This window comes from Capsicum annuum, chromosome 6 (genome assembly GCF_002878395.1).
Source record: "Capsicum annuum cultivar UCD-10X-F1 chromosome 6, UCD10Xv1.1, whole genome shotgun sequence".
NCBI lineage: Eukaryota > Viridiplantae > Streptophyta > Magnoliopsida > Solanales > Solanaceae > Capsicum > Capsicum annuum.
This window is the reverse complement of record NC_061116.1, coordinates 214,521,512-214,541,041: the sequence shown is the minus strand read 5'-3', so window position 1 is coordinate 214,541,041 and position 19,530 is coordinate 214,521,512. Positions and strand designations below refer to the sequence as shown.

Sequence of the window (19,530 nt, the reverse complement as noted above, 5' to 3'; positions counted from 1 at the left end):
ACTCTAATTTCAACTTTAACTTCGAAAAATTATGATTTTCACGGAGAAACAATTAATAAGTAACAGTTTGGCCATGAAAACTAAAATTTTTCAGAGTTAGAGTTGAAATTGGAGTTGGAGTTGTGTTTGACCATGTTTTTTAATTTTTTTTTTTTACTTTTGAAAAAACTTTTTTAAATATAACTTTATGCCTCAACCTTTACAAACTATCAAAATCACTCAACTAAAATTTACCTACTAACGGAAAAAGAACACAATTAGCTACTTTTGTAAAAATAATTGCATATCCGTGGTCATATTTAATGAATTTCAATTATGACATATATAATATTTACATTAATAACCGTTTTTTCATATTTAAAATTTTTAAATATGGATGTTATATTAACAGATCACTACTTCCTATTTTTTAGATAACAAATATTATCTTTCAAACAGATTTATTTTTTTAGGAATTAATTTAATTTATTTCTTTATTTTCCCTTCCTAAAAAATAGGAAATGATGAGTTGTTATTAAATTTTAGTGTGCTCTAATTTATTTCTTTAATTTTCTTATAAAGAAACATACTAAGCATATATATATATGCGTGTGTGTGTATGGTATATACAGGGTATAAACTTCATATATAACATACTTTGTATATTTATGTTATAAATATAATACTTTATATATTTATGGGTATAAATATAATACTTTGCGTATAAAGATACCAAGTATTATGGTATATAAAGGTAGCAATTGCAATTTAAGGTGAAAATTTATTAAATTGGACATATTTTTTTTATGAAAAATATGTATCATCGATTTATATTTTTAGCATATATATGGTATAAACTATTTATATTTGAATAGTATAATAAAGATGTACATAATATAATATATATAATCAAATTGAAAATGAGAATAATTTGTGACAGTGGTAAACTAATTTGCTACAACTTTATTAATTTCATAAATATAGAAAACGATTATCCATTATTAATTACACAACTATAATTCTTTAAACATCCATATCATAACAGAAAAAATATTATTATTATTATTATATTATATTATATTAATTAGGATTATTAGCAGTAAAATAATGTTTTAAATAAGGAAGAAAAATAATGATGAGAGAGAAAAAGAGATATATATTAATTAGGATAGTATTAAGTTTAAAATTATAATTATCTTATATTTTAAAACTGATACATATATAGTATTAAAAAAGTAGTGTTATAAGGAGAGTTTTATGTAAAAATTTAAAAGATTAGGATTATTTGTAATAATAATAAAAGTTGGAATTGAAATTGAAAAATTGATAAAACACTAAAAACCTATTTTTCCTTTTCAAAAATTTTTTTTGAAATTAATTTTTAAATTTTCATGATCAAACACCATAATTTCTAACTCCAATTCTTTTTTTTCGAAAAAAAAAAATATTCATGACCCTCTTAAGTCTTCAAGAAGCACAAGTATCAATAATAAATTGAAGTGACGTGTCATCTTGTAGTGGCAGATGGACAATAGTATGCAGCGTGTGGACCCCTCTGTACCTTTTCGCTTCTCTTTTGTAGATAGGACATATTATCCGATAGGGCCAAAAAAAGAAAAAAAGGAAAAAGACACCTCTATCCATCAAACTATATCACATTTTTAAAATAAAAACTTTTATAATGCCTAGTCGTACAGTTAAATTGATGATGTTTATATTTCATGTTACTTTCACTTTTACAAATAGTCCTGAATCCTGATGCGCTTTATAAAAATAATTTTTATTTTTTTATTAATTAAAATATGACTAGTAAATTGGCACAAGAATTATTTTAGAACATTCCAGAAAAAAGGTGTCATGCATAAAGTGTGAATGTGATAACACTAGAAAAAGTAGTATATTAGTAAAAGCAAAAAAATACTATTAAAGTAATAGCTGGATTTTTAATTTGATGACAACAAATCAAAATTTTAAAACTAAATAGTTTAGCTCCATTTTTTATAATATTTTTTTTTATTTAAAAAGACTAATGTATCTATAAATCAGTACTCCTATCACAATGTGTAACTTTTTATTTTCGAGAGTCAAAAAATTTTAAAATAAAATTTATATATTTAAATATTATATTATGTTAATTCAAATTAAAGGGTATATAAAATTATCTATTTTCGGCATCATATTCACAGTTAGCTTATTTATCCTAGTTAACAATTTCAGCTTCGTACTAAGGTCACAATTGATACTGTCATTATCATCAATATTGATCTCATAAAAAAAAATTTTAAGCTTGTTATCTAGGAACGTGTTCAGAAATATCGTAGCAAAAGAAACATAGGAGTTTGTCGTTAGGAGATAGGGCTAAGTGGAGTGAAGAATTTTTCGAGATGAAAAATGAAAATTATTTTTCATACAAAATTTATTAATAAATAATTATTTTTCTGCTAAACAAGATGGAGTAAACTCATTCATAAAAATACTATAAATCATAATTATTAAAAATACTACTACTACTTATTTTGAAATAAAATCATATTCTCCGTCTATACAGATTTAGCTTCCATTTTCAGCAAAAACTCCATGGACAACAACACCAACACTCACCAATCTCCCACTGACGCTTCCGCGGCAGCAGCAGCAGCAGCAGCAGCGGCGGCAACGGCGGCTCAGTCAGCCTCAGCCGTAGCCGCATATCCAGGGCAGACACCGTACCACCATCTCCTTCAACAACAACAGCAACAGCTGCAAATGTTCTGGAATTACCAGCGTCAAGAAATAGAACAAGCTAATGATTTCAAAAACCACCAACTTCCCTTAGCTCGTATAAAGAAAATCATGAAAGCTGATGAAGATGTTCGTATGATTTCCGCCGAAGCTCCTGTGCTCTTTGCAAAAGCCTGTGAACTTTTTATCCTCGAACTCACGATTCGTTCGTGGCTTCACGCTGAGGAGAATAAGCGTAGGACGTTACAGAAGAATGATATCGCTGCGGCGATTACTCGTACGGACATTTTTGATTTTCTCGTTGACATTGTGCCTAGGGATGAAGTTAAGGATGAGGGAGTTGGGCTTGGGCTTGGACCGGGTATTGTGGGCCCTACTGCTAGTGGTGTGCCGTACTATTATCCTCCGTTGGGTCAGCCGGCTCCCGGTGGGGTAATGCTTGGTAGACCTGCTGTTCCTGGTGTTGATCCGTCAATGTATGTGCATCCACCGCCATCACAGGCGTGGCAATCTGTGTGGCAGACATCGGAGGAACATTCGTATCCTAGTGGAGGTGGAAGTAGCAGTGGACAGGGGAACGTAGACGGCCAAATGTAAGTTTGTTACTTTTCAGATCTGGATAAGCTAGGGTTTGAAAATTGAGTTTGGGTAAATGATGAAAATGCTTTATTATGTATTAGAAAGATGGTGATTTTGTTCCTTTTCTTTGCTTGTAGTGAGACTGTATGTACCAATTGGAAAGAAATTGGCCCAAATTGAGCTAAATGGATAATGGTTAACCGTTGGTTTGAAAAATACAATCGGAAAGTGGCATTGCTTTGTTCTTTATTCCTTGTGGTGATAAGGTCCTTCCATTTCTTATCTTCCTTTTGAGGATTTAAGGTTAGATGTGCTAGCATTTTTTTGGTTAAAACTAGGAATCATGGAGTATCAAAATGAAATGCGACCAAATGGTGGTGACCCCAACTAGTTGCTGTTTTTACGAAAAAGAAAAATGCTGACCCCAATTGGTTTGGGATATTGAAAGGAAATTGGAACTAACAAGAAAAACTCGCCTGTTTTGGACAGTTTAAGGGTGTTTGAAATCTTAATTTGAGGTCCCTTTTGAAATCAAATGTTATCTTAACTAGAGCCAGAAAAACCTTGAATTTTTTAAGGGAGCAAGTATGAATTGAGTAGGAGTGATAAAAAGAATAACGGAACATCTTTTGCACTGAAGATATAGTCAGACAGTAGTTGATCATGTTCTTCGAAATGCTTCTTCATACACAAGTCTGATTTCTTTTCTAGCCCATCCTTCTTTTGGGGTTTAATGATTTTAATGAAGAGGAAGGGGGAAAAGGAATGGAAACAAAGAGTAAATGGGACTGGAGATAAATAACTGTAATATATACCATGTATGCAAGAAATATAGGAATGAAAAGTTGCCAAGGGAGCTGCTAAATGTTGTAAGTTTTGGTGTGAGGTAGAGCACTCATTGGGCTAAGGTGATGATTGCACTTCATTTGCCAACAAAAGGGATGCTCCAGTGGAGGCCTTGATTATTTGTACATAGTTTCTCTTTTTACCTGGGTATTTCTTTTCTGTACCAGGAGTATTAGTGTTATTCTTCTAATTTCTTAGTCTTAGATCTCTATTATTACATGTTATTTCTGCTTGTTGTTACCGCTTCTTTTTTTGTTTGGCCTTGAGCCGAGGGTCTTCAGAAACAGCCTCCCACCTTCACAAGGTAAGAGTAAGGTATGCTTGCACACTACCATCTCTAAACCTCACTCGTGGGATTAAATTGGGTTTATTGTGAATTTCTTTTTTTTTTCCTATCAGTCCAATCACACACGTCTTCAATTAAAAATACCTTAATGGAACTTGAACCGATATATCCTTTATAATGGTTTTTATTCTTCTGTCTTTGGCAATCCCTGGTTGAATACAGTTGCTTACCACCGGACTGGTTATTTTTCCATGTATTATCTATCCACACCTAGCCTCCCGTTTGAGTAATGTATTTTTATTAAAATTTGTTGTGCAGCTATTATTCATGAATCAGATATCATTGATGATGATGACTTCATCTCATTATTTGTATGTCAAGTTATTGTTTCATATAAAAAAAAAGTCATTTGTTATCATAGTGGCATCTTAGTTCTAAAGTTGAAATATGTTGCTTACACTTTAAGTGTACCTACAATGAACACCAAGGTTGATGTGGTCACAAATTAGTTTTCGGTTCTCACAATTCGATCTGTTTGTTGATTGTAGTTTCTCAATGTGTCTTATTTAATTGGCATGACAACAAATATAACATTTCGGGTATCCATGATTTATGGTTTTTTAGTATGATTATACATTCAAGATCTAAAGACCCTCCTATCCTTGTTGTCTAACCATTAGACCTTAGTACTAAATCTAGCCCTTTTCTTTTGCTGCAGTTAGAAGATCTCGGTTGCTACTGGTTTGGAGGCTTTAACAGTAGAAGTAGAAACTAGTAGTTATGGAAGGGAGAACGTGATTTCTTTCTCAATTGTAAATCCACCTTGTTGCTACTGTCGGTTTAACTGTAAGACTTGGATCTCTGTCTGTATAAAACTTGACTGTTAAAACTCGACTGTTTGTCTAATCCTGGGTAAAATACTGTTGTGATTACTATAACTGCCAGTGCCATCTGCTGATATAGTCATGTTCACATGTAGCTGTATAGGTTCTGTTCCAGACGCAGGTATAGCTATTTTCATATGTAGCATATTGGTTCTGTTCTAAGCGCTGATATAGCTATGTTCACATGTAGCTGTATTAGTTCCTAAATGACTTCCATCTCTTTCAGAACTCCTAGTTCTTGAATGGTGTTTATAGTTTTCATCCAATCTTCGTGAAGATAACGAAAGCTGGCAAACGCCTACAGATGTCAAGTTTTATTGTTCCCGACTTATTTGCCACATTGATGGGCACTCCAAGTAACTGGACCTGACTAGTGTATTAATCTTCGAGAAACCACAGATTATAGAAACGCCTAAGCTATATGTATATTGGAGTTTGTGCACGTCACATTATCCAATTCGTTAGCTTGACTTACTCTCATTTTACAACAAAACGATGAAACAAAAGTAAGAATCCTGTATAATTTAGGCTACAATGCCTTTCAAGACAGGATCATTTTTTGAACACCTTTTATTTGTCAAGTTCAAATGCTGTGTTGCTTCGCGGAAACCCTCCAATTTGCCTGTCAAGGAGTTCGTTTTTATCCCCACACCCAAAATGGAATTTGGTTTCTGTTACAAAATTCCCTGGTCCCTATAGGAAAGGGGGTCTGGAAGAAACCTTCATTTACATCTCTCATGTTCAAACATCATATTCCCATGAATGTAGTCCCTTGCAGACTGATCCTTTTATTTCATACCTCAACATATTTTTTGGGAAGCATAATTGGGACCAACACACAGTTCAACAAGTTTGAAGCATTTAAATATATAAGGTGTTCTGTGAACTATTAAACATAATTTTTTCTTAGTTATGCCACTCCGCAAGGAGCAGGATCTAGAAGACAGGAGGATCATTTTCCAGTAACCATGAAGGACAGAGAAAATCATTTATCCCCTTTCCTCACCATCCCTTTCAAACTCATTTAATAATTTATTCATCCAAATCAGACATCTCCATCCCATAATATAAGGAATTGCCTCGCGCTCCGTGTTTCCATCACAATTAAGCGACATTCAAAACTGTATTCCAATTTTCATCAAGGCTTAAAGCATAAGACAAAAAGTATAATGAAAAAAATGGATGTCTTGACATCAACAGTAAAGTCTACAAAATCTGAGAGGCAACTCAGATGACAAAGTCCCAGAAACTAGGCGGTTCAGAAATAATACTACATAACCAACTGCTACGGATCACAAAATGAAACTATGATTTTGCACCACTTTTCTTCCTTGCTCTACATCTCTACTTGTATTTCTCCTTCACAATGCCTGCAGTTCCAAATACAGAGTTTAGTGACTCATTGCTAAGGATCATTACACTGTCATCATTGCAAAAAATCACCCTATAAAGAATCAAAGTGTCTCGGAAAATGATGAAGATCAATATCATAATCACATTTAGATGTGAAAAACATTATAATGGAGCAACTGCAAAGACACCATGCTATAATCATTAGCATACACTTTTGCTGCTATTACTACTCAATTTTTCCTTTGTTTTTTCTTCTGTTCATGTGATTATATATTTCTTGTACCGGAGCTGGAGTGTGGTGGGATATGGCACCCATGAGAATTAAGCTAAGTTGCACGGACTCTTCAATTTCCATGCCGCACCCGTGTCGGATTCTTCAAAAATACACTAGTTTCGGCGAACCCGACACGCACCCATTGACAACTTTGAAGAGTCCAAGCAACATAGGAATTAAGTGAAAACAAGAACACCAACAAACTAAACAGAAGATTAAAAAGGGGGAAAAAAAAAAGAGAAAACGGAGCCGTTCTAGTGACATCAACGATGGTGTTATTACCAACCTCAATCCACTGGGATATAATTACATATAATATCTTAAGCTTTCATATAGGTCAAAGACATATTCATCAATCAACAATCAACTTTGAGACAGTCATGTTTCTTTTCTCTTCTCTAGATTTTACAACTAAATGGTGCCTTTCCTAGCAAGAGAAAATTAAGAAAACTGCATAACATTACGAAGTGATGATATTACTGTTTGACAAGCATCCCACTAGGTAATATCACTATTTGGTTGGCAGGGAAGAACAACCAGCACTACCATACTTTTCATAGTCAAATTTTGTGCACTTTCACATATTAGAAACTGACACAACCCTTAAATACGAAGAGACCACTGAATATATGTTGATTAGGATGAACTTCCTTGAGCAAGACTTTTCTGAAGTAACTCCTTGGAGCCCCGAAATTGGAAAAAAAAAAACGTTTCTATATCATAATTCTACTAACACCCAGGAAGCAACCTCCCTAGCGAGGTAATAACATTATTGACTTGGATCTGTCACACGGAGCCAATGTCCAATTACATGTAGAAACTTCAACATTTCCCGGATACAGCTAAGGGGTAAACATGGGTCATCTCCTTTTAAAGGAAAAAGTTCAAAAGTTTAGTCCCTACGACTCAAACTCTGGCCACTTGAATAGTTAGTACATGCAAGCTACTGTACAACATCTACTAACTAACATAATTGATCCCGAGTGCGATTGAACCAATATATCTTAGCCCTCCATTAACACATAACAAAACTATACATAACATCCATATAACAACAGGGAAGATTATCCAGGCCATAGTACAACAGAGAGCCAGCAATTAACCAAGTAAGTTTTTAGATCCAACAAAAAACATGATGTCTAACAAGCAATCAACTAATTACCCATCAATGAAACTTGGAAGGAAAATTACCAGTTAAGAAGCACCAACGATGATGTTGTTGATTGGAATGAATATCAACTTGACGAAAAACCCAACAAATCCCATCACAACAAAACCGATCGCCGTGCGGGTCGCAACCTTGGTAAATTCTGTACCAAAAAACAATCAAATTAGAATGATACACGTTAGCAGGGTCCGTATACACAAATACAATAATAATAACAACAACAGTAAGAGTAAATACCTTTGCGATCAGGCTTGTGACACCTTTTAACGAGCCTAACGCTGTCTTTGGCGAAATCTCTAAGAGGATCGAAAACAGTATCAAGGGCGTCCATTTTTCGGATCTGAGAAACGAAATTAGTGGGTTTTCTCTTTTGAATCTGAAATTGAAAAACTTCCTTCGGATCGCTCGCTGTATAAATGAAATTCAGAGAGAGAGAGTTATTGGTCGTCAAATGCCGAGTGACGTTAGATGAAATGACTAAACTAACCCCTCACACTTGTCAACTTGTCACCTGGATATTTTCGCCTTAACAAACTTATTATTATTATTATAGTATTAAATTTTAAAAAAAAGTACCAATACAACAATTTGATATATCCATATATATAATTATTAATAAATGTTGTGTTTGGATTAGTTTTTGAGCATTTGATTAGTTTGATTGGATATCTATTATATTTTACGTGTAATATGTACATGTAACCCATCAAAATTAAATTATATCCAATAAAGTATCTTCTTAGAAGAAATGATCTTTCATAATTACCTCCAAATTAAGTTTTAAAAAATGATTTTTTTGAAAAAGAAATTTATAAAAAGGTATAAATTCAAGTTTCCCATATTCTTATCGTGTTTGATTATATACACTTAGAGGATGCAAAGTGTCCGTCTTTTAAGGAAAATATCTTACAGTAACTTGGATAATGACTTGTGAAACTGACGTTTTAGTGCACAAACTTTTCATTAAAATGCCATTCAAGCATTCTACTACTAGCATAAGTTAAATTTTAAATGCCTTAAATACTAAATTAAGTATTTGTTTTTATGATTGAAAAATTCATCAAGAGCCAACTTTTTGGGCTAATTGTCAAAACTTGAGAACAATGGATCGGACTTGCTCCTTTACCCTTATCTGTTTAAATATCAAAGTTAGTTCGCGAATATGTGATTTAGATTTTAGATGAAGTGTGTACATGCATCGTAACATTAGTTGAGTGCTAATTGGTGGTACTTCCTTGCCTTGTCTTCACTTTCAAACATGTCTAATCTGTGTATGTACATGCATCATACATATGCTTAATGATGTTACTGTTAAGTTCTTCGTTTTGATGGTTAACAAATTCATACATATGCTTAGTGTGAAGTTTTTAGTTTTGATAGTTCACAAATTCATAGCTTGAAACCTGTTTCCTAGAGCTTTTATCACTTAAGGAATAATTTGGGTTCACTAGTCACTATCACAGTCAACAATTCAGCCAACACAAAAGTATAAAAGTTGATGGAAAGCTGCCTGCACCTATTTGCCTCAACCAATGGGATCTTTCTTAGGTTTTCTTATGTCATAGTATATATTGCCCATCTTCCACAACAACAAACTAACACTTCCATATTCTCACAATTAAATATTTAACACTTCCACATTATCGCAATTAAATATTTTTCTGAAGTGCAAAATCAAAGGCTGCAGCTGCAACAAGGAATTGATTGCTCATAAAGTGTATTTTTACTCTCTTATTGTTGCAGCAAGGAACTGATTGCTCATAAAGTGTATTTTTACTCTCTTGTTGCATTTGAGTATTTATAATATTGTTCTTAAAAGTTTGCCTACGTTCCTTATGATTGTAGTAGGTGGTGTGGTATAACCTTTTCGTAATCATCTAGAGTTAGGTGATTGTCCAAGCTAGAGTTAGCTTGTGGAGTTCAATTAGAGTTAGCTGGCTCATCCTTTCCTTGTAATAGAGTTATTGTCTAGTTAGAATTAGCTAGCTAATCCTTTCCTTGTACTTGTAATAGAGTTATTGATAGGGAACAAAGGATTAGGAGACTAGACTCAGGACTAGAGTTATTGTCGAGTTAGAGTTAGCTGGCTAATCCTTTCCTTGTTCTTGTCATATATAGAGTTATTGCTAGGGAACAAACGCCTTACCGAGATTTTTCTAAACTCAGTTTGAACTCTGGTCCACATCGACAGGGCTGACACAGGAGCGACTCCAATACCATTCTTGTCACGATCCGAGCTGGGGCCCTGGCCGCGACTGGCATCCCGAACTATCAAGGCCCGAGAGACCCCCGTAACGGCCCAACACACTAGTGATATTGTCCGCTTTGGGCCCAGGCTCGCACGATTTTAAAATGCGTTACTAGGAAATAAGACTTGCTTACGTATACACCAGGGGCGGCTCAACCCTTCGGAGAAAAGGCGGCCGCCTAAGGCTCCAAAATTTGAGGGGCCTCATTTTTTTTTAGTAATAATAAATTACAAATTTTAAGAAATATATTAAATATTATTTTTTATATAAAAAAATTGAGGAGTTTGATATAGTAAAGACTTTTTAATGCATTGACTATATCATTAATTAAAAAAGGATTATTAAATACGATTACATAATTTTAAAAATAGACTTTATAAAAATAATTATTTTTTCTTAAAAACGTAAGGCCTCCGTTTAATTTTTGCCTTAGGTCACGAATTTGCTTGAGCCGCCCCTAGTATACACCCAGCTGTATTTTGCCGATATGAGACTCCTTATCCTCCTAAGTTGTGGTGTTACAGCAGGTCGTAATTTTTTTCTCCCTTAAGTAAGAAATTTTCACATTAAAGTCTTGTGTCCTTTATTTACTGTATTCCTGCACTTCTTATTATATAAATCTCCTAGTTCTTGTGGTGTGAGTGGATCTGAGAACAGGTCCCTGAGCTGAGCAGTACACCCACCCTAACCCTTCACTTAATTTTATATGAACAAGAAAAAATTGATTGGTAACAGTAAAAACTGAAAGTAAATTGTCATAGTGTCACAACAGTGTGCTAGTAATTTCTCAGAATTTGTCATACACGTAAGAGTAGTTCCCAAGAAAACCATTTCTCAAATACGAGTATAGCTAACGCATAACAAATTATGGTATTTAGTAATATAAGGGATATTACTACATGAATAAGCATGATTAAAGACAGAACTACCATTAATACACCAAACTAGACCAAGCAAGGATAGATTCCCATCTAAAAGGAATGGTAAGTTAATGCCACGGGGTAATGGACCATTCCAAGTATTAGAAAGGATCAATGACCGCCTACAAGATTGATCTACCACCAAAATATCAAGTGCACAATACTTTCAACGTGTGTGACCTCTCTCGGGTGGAAACGGTGTAGAATAACAATGATCCGAATTTGAGGACAAATTCTCTTCAAGATGGAGAGGATGATACGAGAATTCCTAGCTCGAGACTTTTCACACGAAGTCAAGCGTGTGAGTTGCAATGACTTCAAAGCTTGTTCATATTCTTGGCCGTCTGTGAGGCCCTTGTGAGCCTATCTAAGGGCCTATACTTATTAAATTATGAAAATCCCCAACAAAACACCCCAAACCCACCCACTTAATGTCAAGGGTATTTTGATCTTTTGTCCTCCCTTTGTAATTGACTATATAAGCCATTTATTAGGGCTAGTCTTTTAGTTAGTTCATTCATATTTTGGAAGACAACAAAATACTTGTAGTATTTTGAAACTTCTCTCTTCCATTGGAGAAGCCCCAATTTTGAAAACTCACTAGTAGAGTGATACTAGTGTTGTCTCTTGGCTAGAAACTAGCAACTAGGATCTTGGGGTTCTTGAGTTCCTCTTGGTCGAAGTAAGAACTTGTTATTGATAGTCACTACTCCTACGGTCCTTTCTCATTGTTAGGATTCTTAGATCTTTGAATATTGTATATCAAGTTTCTACCTCTTTTGTATCTTGTTAACTTTGTGTTGTTGAATCTAAAGTCTAATAAAGCTGTGTGAGGATATTTCGATTCACTAGCATTGTTGCCTTGTTATTGCTCAAAAAATTTCACGGGATACCTGTAATACTTAATACGCTTTTTGGATGGTTCACAAAGTGTTGAAAGTTGGAAAGTGCATTAAGGAGGCATGGGCCCCTATTCATGAGTGTCTATGCATGTTGAAATCAGTTCTTAATAAATCTAATATATGTATCAGATATTGTTAAACATCTTTCCTAATTATTTTTAACAACTTAGACTATTCCAAATGGTAGTTTTAATAGCCCATGAAAGACTATACTAACTAGTTGTTCCATTTGTAACTACATGCTTTCAGTTTCCAAAAAAAAAATAAATTAAAAAATTAGTAACTAATTAATTAATTGTGTAAAACTTTTCAATTTTTGAATAGTTACGAAATCTCCACAAATATATTCAAATTTTATTCCATGTTGTTTACATGAGGATGTTCCTCTTATTCCATGATTTATTCTTTATATTCGACTAGTTTAGACGCTACTTTTCAGGTTTGCCTTGTAACACCCCGCATTTTCGAGCTAGAAATCAACCGTCGTTCCTATGTGTGTAAGCTCAAATTCCATGATTTATGTTTAAATTCACGTTTCATGATCTTTCGCTAGGTAAATCATAATTTACTTAGGACCAATATAGGTAAATCATTCAGTTGCTTGAAAATAGAAATGATGGCCACTTAGTAGTTAGAGCTTCAGGTATGATGGCTGGACCTTTAACTTACTCCTGTGAGGTTAAGTGGATAATAGATATTGGGGTCTCCACACATATGATTAATGATATACATGTTAGATGTAAATATTGTATATATTAATTTATCTATGTATTGTTGTATATTAGTGTAATTACATAGATTTGATTTAATAATTAAAGAGAATAATAGTGACTATAGTAGAGCAGATTTGGTGGGATAGAATAACGGATAGAAAAGTTGATCTTTAGGGATAGGAAGACGGATCTTTAGGGATTTAATCTTTGATACTTTCTTATTGAAAAGACTCTCAATATTGAGAGGCATTTAGCAGAAAATTGACTTAGTATCAGAGCCAGAGCCAGGTCCATTCCTGTCTTGGGCTCTTGATCCACGTGCCAGTGCAAATTGAACTTGGGCATGAGGGGGTATTGGAGTGGATAAAAGTCTCACATTGGTTGGGAATGGAATGGTAGTTTGATTATATGGACTTAGGTAATCCTCATCTCTTTAGCTAGCTTTTGAGGTTGAGTTAGGCCCAAGGTCCATTCTTGACATGGTATCAGAGCCTTCTCTTGGCTGTCTTGTTTCATAAGGTTCATTTGTGGTTTCTTTAAGTATTTTTAGAAAATTTTTTGTTTTTGTTGATTGTTCCTCGACAATTAACACCTTGGACTTTGATCTTGGACATTTTGGTTATTCTTTTTGAGTCAGTGTTTCTAATTTTCATAAATATGACTTTATATCAGTTTGAATCATTCAGTATTCATTTGACTAGAAATTTTTTTTTGTCATAGGAGTTTCAGTTTCAGTTATTTGTTAGTGGAAAATAACTATGGGGCCATATAGATGGAGCCGATCGTGCTTCTACTGATCCTACAAAGTTGGGTGAATGGAAGATTAAAGATGATTGGGTGATGCCATGGCTTTTAAGGTCAATTGACCCTCTTATTGTTCTTAATCTCAGGCCTTACAAGATAGCTAAAGCCATGTAGGATTATTTACAAAGGGTTTAAAACCAAGATAATAGTTCCCAACGCTTTCACTTAGAGTATGAAATTGCTAATTACTCTCAAGGAGGTCTTTCTGTTCAGAATTATTTTTTTGGATTTCAGAACTTATGGGCTGAATTAACAGATATTGTTTATGCCAAAATACCTACCGAATCTCTCCCTCTAATTCAACAAGTTCCTGAGCAAATCAAGCGAGATCAATTTTAATAAAGTTATGCTTTGAGTTTGAGAGTTTTCGCTCCCACTTGATGAATCATGACCTATCTCCCTCCTTGGATGTTTGTTTTAGGGAATTACTTCGTGAAGAACAATGTTTTGTCACACAAAATCCTTTCAAGCAAGTTGGTGATATTGTTGTTGTATTTGCTGCCTAAGGTAAAGGAAAGGGCAGGGATATGTCTAGAACTCAATGCTACAGTTGCAAGGGATATGGTCTTATTGTTAGCAATTATGGAAGAAAGTTTTGTAATTATTGCGAACAACAAGGATACATTATCAAAGAATGTCTCACGCGCCCTCAAAACCGTAAGGTTAATGCTTTTCAAGCTCGGACAAATGGTTTCACTACTGAGAACTCCTCTTCGGGACAAGTTCTTACTCCTGAAATGGTATGACAAATAATCATGTCAGCTTTTTCAGCTTTAGGGCTACAAGGTAATGATCTTGAATCTAATATTTTGCTTGTTGATTTTGGAGCTTCCAATCATAAGACCAACTTATCTAGTATACTAAAAAATGTTCGAAAGTATCATGTTCCATCACAAATTCAAGTTGCCAATGGTAGTAATTTACTCATTACCATGATTGGGGATATTACTAAAACTTTCAACAATGTTTTTATGTCACCAAAGCTCTCCATTAGTCTTATTTCAGTTGGACAATTGGTAGATAACAATTGTGATGTGAATTTTTCTCGTAATGGTTGTCTTGTGCAGGATTAGGTGTCGGGGACGATAATTGCAAGGGGGCCTAAATTGGACGACTGTTTCCTATATACTTTTCCATTCCTCGTGTTCTATCAATTGCTTGTACTTCTACACCTAGTAAGACTAAGGTAGGGCATAAGCGCTTAGGACATCCAAATTATATTGTGTTATCTCATTTATCAAATTCAGATTTTTTGGGGAACAAAAATCTATTTTCCACTGCTTCCTTTGATTGTCTACTTGTAAATTAGGCAAGAGTAAAATTCTTCCTTTTTCTAATTTTGGTAGTCGTGCTACAAAGTGTTTTGATGTCATTCATAGCGATGTTTGGGATATTTCACCAATTGTTTCTCATGCTCATTTAAAGTACTTTGTGACATTTATAGATGATTATAGTCGATTTACGTGAGTATATTTCTTCGTTCCAAATCGGAGGTATTTTTCATATTCAAGACATTTTTGGCCTATATTGAGACACAATTTTTTACTTGCATTAAATTGCTAAGATCTGATTCTGGAGGATAATATATGCCTTATGAGTTCAAATTTTTTTTCTTGAAAAAGAAATTGTCTCACAACGCTCCTGTCTATATACACCACAACAAAATGGGGTTGCTGAACGTAAAAATCATCATCTTTTAGATGTCACCCATACTTTATTGATTGAGTCCTCTGTTCCATCTAAGTATGAGGTGGAAGCTTTATCTACTGCTGTTTACTTAATTAATACACTACCATCTAAAGTCTTAAATCTTGAATCTCCATATTTTCGTCTTTATCACAAAAATCTAAGCTTTGATAATTTTCATACATTTGGTTGTATTTGTTTTGTGCATCTTCCTCCTTCTCAGCGTAATAAACTTTCTGTTCAGTCTACTAAATGTGATTTTATGGATTATAGAACTTCACTGAAAGGTTTTCTTTATTTTGATCCATGTTCTAATAAATTCATGTTTCTAGAAATGTTGTTTTTCTTTGAGAATTAGTATTTTTTTCCTACTGACGTTGATTCATCTCATACTTCTCTTCTTCTTCCTACTTTTAAGAATTTGTCATCTTCTTCTAAGAGGTTCAAATCTGATTTATGTAGGAACGTCAGCGACCAACTTTACCCCCTTCTTCAAGGCTTGCTCCTCTTGAGCCCACTCAGCGATCTTCGAGAGTATATCTTACTCCTAATAGGTATGGATTTTCATCTGCTTTATCCACCATTTTTGTTCCAACTAGTTACTCATAAGCTTCCAAGCATGAATGTTGGCAGAAGGCAATAGAGAAAGAACTTTTGGATCTTACTGAAAATGACACATGGGATATTGTTTCATGTCCTTCAAATGTCCATCCAATTGGATGTAAATGGGTTTATTCAATTAAGCTTCATTTTGATGGAACTCTTGGTCGGTACAAAGCTCGGTTGGTTGTTCTTGGTAAAAATAAGGAGTATGGTGTGAACTATGAAGAGACTTTTGCACTGTTACCAAACATGACGACGGTGCAAACTATTATTGCCATTGCTTTTTCACAAAATTGGACTTTTCATCAAATGAATGTCAAAAGTACTTTTCTTCATAGTGATATCAAAGAGGATATTTATATGAAACCCCCACCAGGTTTGTTCTCATTGCCTACATCAGATGTATGCAAGTTGAAGCCATCTTTGTATGGATTAAAACAAGCTCCCAGAGCTTGGTTTGACAAATTTTGGACTACTTTACTACAATTATCTTTTCAGTAGAGCAAATATGAATCATCTTATTTCTTCAGAAAACATCCACAGGTTGTGTTCTTCTTTTGGAATATGTAGGTGACATTATCATTACAAGAACTAATTCTTCACTAATCACTAGCCTGTAATCGCAACTTAAGGATTCTTTTCATATGAAAGATCTTGGTACTCTCAAATATTTCTTGGGTTTGGAAGTTCATCTTGATTCATCTGTTGTATTTCTAAATCAACAAAATATACCCAAGATTTGATTTCTTTGGCAGGTCTTCAGAATTACTTCTCTGTAGATACTCTATTAGAATTGAATGTAAAGTATCGCTGGGAGGAAGGTGATCTTCTTCCTGATCCAACTATAATTTGACAATTAGTTGGGAGCTTAAATTACCTTACTATTACCAGGGTTGATATCTCTTTTGCGGTTTAACAAGTTAGTGAGTTCATGCAAGCTTCCCGTCATCTTCATTTGGTGGCTGTCTGTCGCAACATTTGATAACTCCTAGGAACATCTACTCATGGATTATTCTTTCCTAGTGGTTATCCTATTTGTCTTAATGCTTCTAGTGATTCTAATTCAGCAGGATGTTCTGACACTTGTCGTTCGGTTAATGGTTGGTGCATGTTTCTTAAAGAGTCTTTGATATCTTGGAAGAGTAAGAAGCAAGAACGTGTGTCAAAATCTTCAATAGAGGCTGAATATCAAGCAATGTCTACTACTTTCTCCAAGATTATGTGGCTTCATGGATTACTTGTTGAGTTTGAATTTCCTCAATCTAATCCTACTCCTCTCAATGCTGATAGTACAAGTGCTATTCAAATTTCTACTAATCCGGTTTATCATGAGCAGACCAACCACATCGAAGTAGACTGTCATTATATGTGAGAAGCTGTAGATAAAGGTGTCATTACTCTTCCACACTTGTCCAGTGATCTTCAAATAGCTAATGCATTTAAAAAATCAATGGCATGACGAGGACATTAGTTTTTAGTTGGTAAATTGATGCTTCTTGATCTACCAGGATCAATTTGAGGGGGGATGTTATCATGATGTAAATATTGTATATATTAATTTATCTATATATTTTTGTATATTAGTTTATTACATAGATTTGATTTAGTAATTAAAGAGAATAACACTGGCTATAGTAGAGCAGATTTGGTAGGATAGAATAGCGGATTTAGTGGGTACAAAATTTGATCTTTAGGGGTAGAAAGACGGATCTCTAGGGATGTTCTCTTTGATACTGTCTATTTAATGGAAAGACTCTCAATACTGAGAGGCATTCAGCAGAAAATTGACAATACACATGCTGACTAACACCACCAAGATGCTAAGTGAATCAAGTGATGGTTGAGTTCGCTTGCCTACAGGTGGTTGTACTAGTGTTAGTCATGTAGGACACTCACAAGTACTTAAAGGTTGTCAGATCAGTGAAGTATTGCATATTCTAGAGTTCAAGTACAATCTGTTATTTGTGTCTAAGCTGACCAAAGAATTGAATTGCTGTGCAATTTTTTATCCTGATTTTATGATCTCTATGTTTTAAGTGCTGCTTATCTTGTAATGACTCTAGGTCCTCAACTACATGCAATAATCACTAAGTCTTGTGCAGTGAAAACACCCTCAGCAGACCTAAATCTCTATTTATGGAACAAAAGGTTAGGTCATGTACCTTTTAATATTCTACTAAAACTGAACTACTTCAAAAATGTAAAAGTTCATAAGAACTCTGCCGAACATTATACCGTGTGACCTCTAGGCAAGCAATCTAGACTGTCTTTTCCTATAAGTACTATCTCTACTACTGCTTGCTTTCAACTTTTGCATGAAGATGTATGGGTTCCTCATAGAGTCCCAATTCATGATGGTAAGAGTTATTTCCTCACCTTGGTTGATGATTTTTCAAGGTATAATTAGTTATTCCTATTTTTCTCCAAAGCAGAAGTGGTAGTTGCTCTCAAATATTTCCTTCTTATGGTTTAGAATGTGTTTCTTTCTCCTGTGAAGATTCTTAGAATAGACAATAGGAGTGAATTCTTCAATTCACAGGAAAATGACCTACTTGTATCATTGGGCATTATTCACTAGAGCTTATGTATCTATACACCCCCCAAAAAATGGGGTGGTGCAGAGGAAACATAGACATATTCTGGATGTTGCTAGATCTCTGAGATTCCAATCTAGTGTGCCCTTAAGATTTTGAGGAGAATATGTACTAGCTGGAGTGTATTTGATCAAAAAGTTACCATCATCATTTCTTTTTGGAAAAGCACCATTTGAAGTGTTGCAGGGTGCTCCTCCTACACTTGATCACTTAAAAGTTTTTGATTCCCTTGCTTATGCTACTCCAGGTAAAACCTAGTGACATATTCTCCTCAAGAGCTATCCTAATTGTCTTCTTAGATACATAACTCTGCAAAAGGTTTATAATTGTAAGATTTTCATGCGAGAATCTTCTTTGTCAGTAGAGATGTGGTCTTTAAAGAAAACATCTTACCTTTCTAACAAATGCCACCATCTTCATCTCTCCTGTGTTTCTTGTCTTACACTATACAGGTGCAGAAACAGGTGACCAGTATTCTGTACTATCTCACAATGAAGTGCTAGTCTTATCTGGGCTTCAAGGTCCCACCAATTCTTCTCAGAATCTTGTAGGAGAATCTATTATCCCTTGTACATTTATTATTCCTCATCTCACAGACTATTGATGACATTCCTAGTGTGGGACCAACTCATGCTGGCTCTGAGTCAACTATACAACTGTAATATCCCTACTACTCTTAGCTTAGTTCAGTTGTTTGTTGCATGCATAACGGGCTTAAGGCCTAAAATTTTCCCTAAGTGTTGGGAACTTAGTCACTTTATAGACCCTTAAAATTTGAGGATTTTTATTTTTCTCTTCTTGACCCTGAGATGTTGGTTTTTGGGTTAGTTCATGTTCAGAGATGTAAGGAGCATAAATCGGAGGAGTTAAGGATTTTTCGGACGGGGTTTGGGACATATTTGGATTATAAAACCAGTAGGTCATCGTGATAATCCCACATCGTGGTATCATTCCCTTTGTCATGTAGAC

At 34.4% G+C, this 19,530-nt stretch overlaps 2 protein-coding genes across 4 annotated transcripts; one reads left to right on the top strand and one right to left on the bottom strand.

The window, feature by feature from the left end:
* Window positions 1–2,246: 2,246 nt before the first annotated feature.
* On the top strand, window positions 2,247–5,349 carry LOC107875862 (nuclear transcription factor Y subunit C-1). 2 transcript variants are annotated; one of them, XM_016722729.2, is made up of 3 exons: window positions 2,282–3,293; window positions 3,417–3,545; window positions 5,130–5,349. In XM_016722729.2, exons 1-2 carry the CDS (start codon window positions 2,557–2,559, stop codon window positions 3,457–3,459), a joined length of 780 nt encoding a protein of 259 aa, XP_016578215.1. In that variant the 5' UTR covers window positions 2,282–2,556; the 3' UTR covers window positions 3,460–3,545; window positions 5,130–5,349. The 2 variants fall into 2 exon arrangements, with proteins under 2 accessions (XP_016578216.1, XP_016578215.1); XM_016722730.2 differs by lacking the exon at window positions 3,417–3,545 and having other exon boundaries at window positions 2,247–3,293.
* A 1,113-nt stretch (window positions 5,350–6,462) lies between these two features.
* On the bottom strand, window positions 6,463–8,579 carry LOC107875863 (protein transport protein Sec61 subunit gamma-1). 2 transcript variants are annotated; one of them, XM_016722731.2, is made up of 3 exons: window positions 8,328–8,579; window positions 8,114–8,232; window positions 6,463–6,665 (listed from the first exon to the last, which is right to left on the bottom strand). In XM_016722731.2, the coding sequence occupies exons 1-2, from the start codon at window positions 8,419–8,421 to the stop codon at window positions 8,117–8,119; spliced, it is 210 nt and encodes a 69-aa protein (XP_016578217.1). In that variant the 5' UTR covers window positions 8,422–8,579; the 3' UTR covers window positions 6,463–6,665; window positions 8,114–8,116. The 2 variants fall into 2 exon arrangements, with proteins under 2 accessions (XP_016578217.1, XP_047269904.1); XM_047413948.1 differs by lacking the exon at window positions 6,463–6,665 and having other exon boundaries at window positions 8,113–8,232; window positions 8,328–8,530.
* Window positions 8,580–19,530: the final 10,951 nt, after the last annotated feature.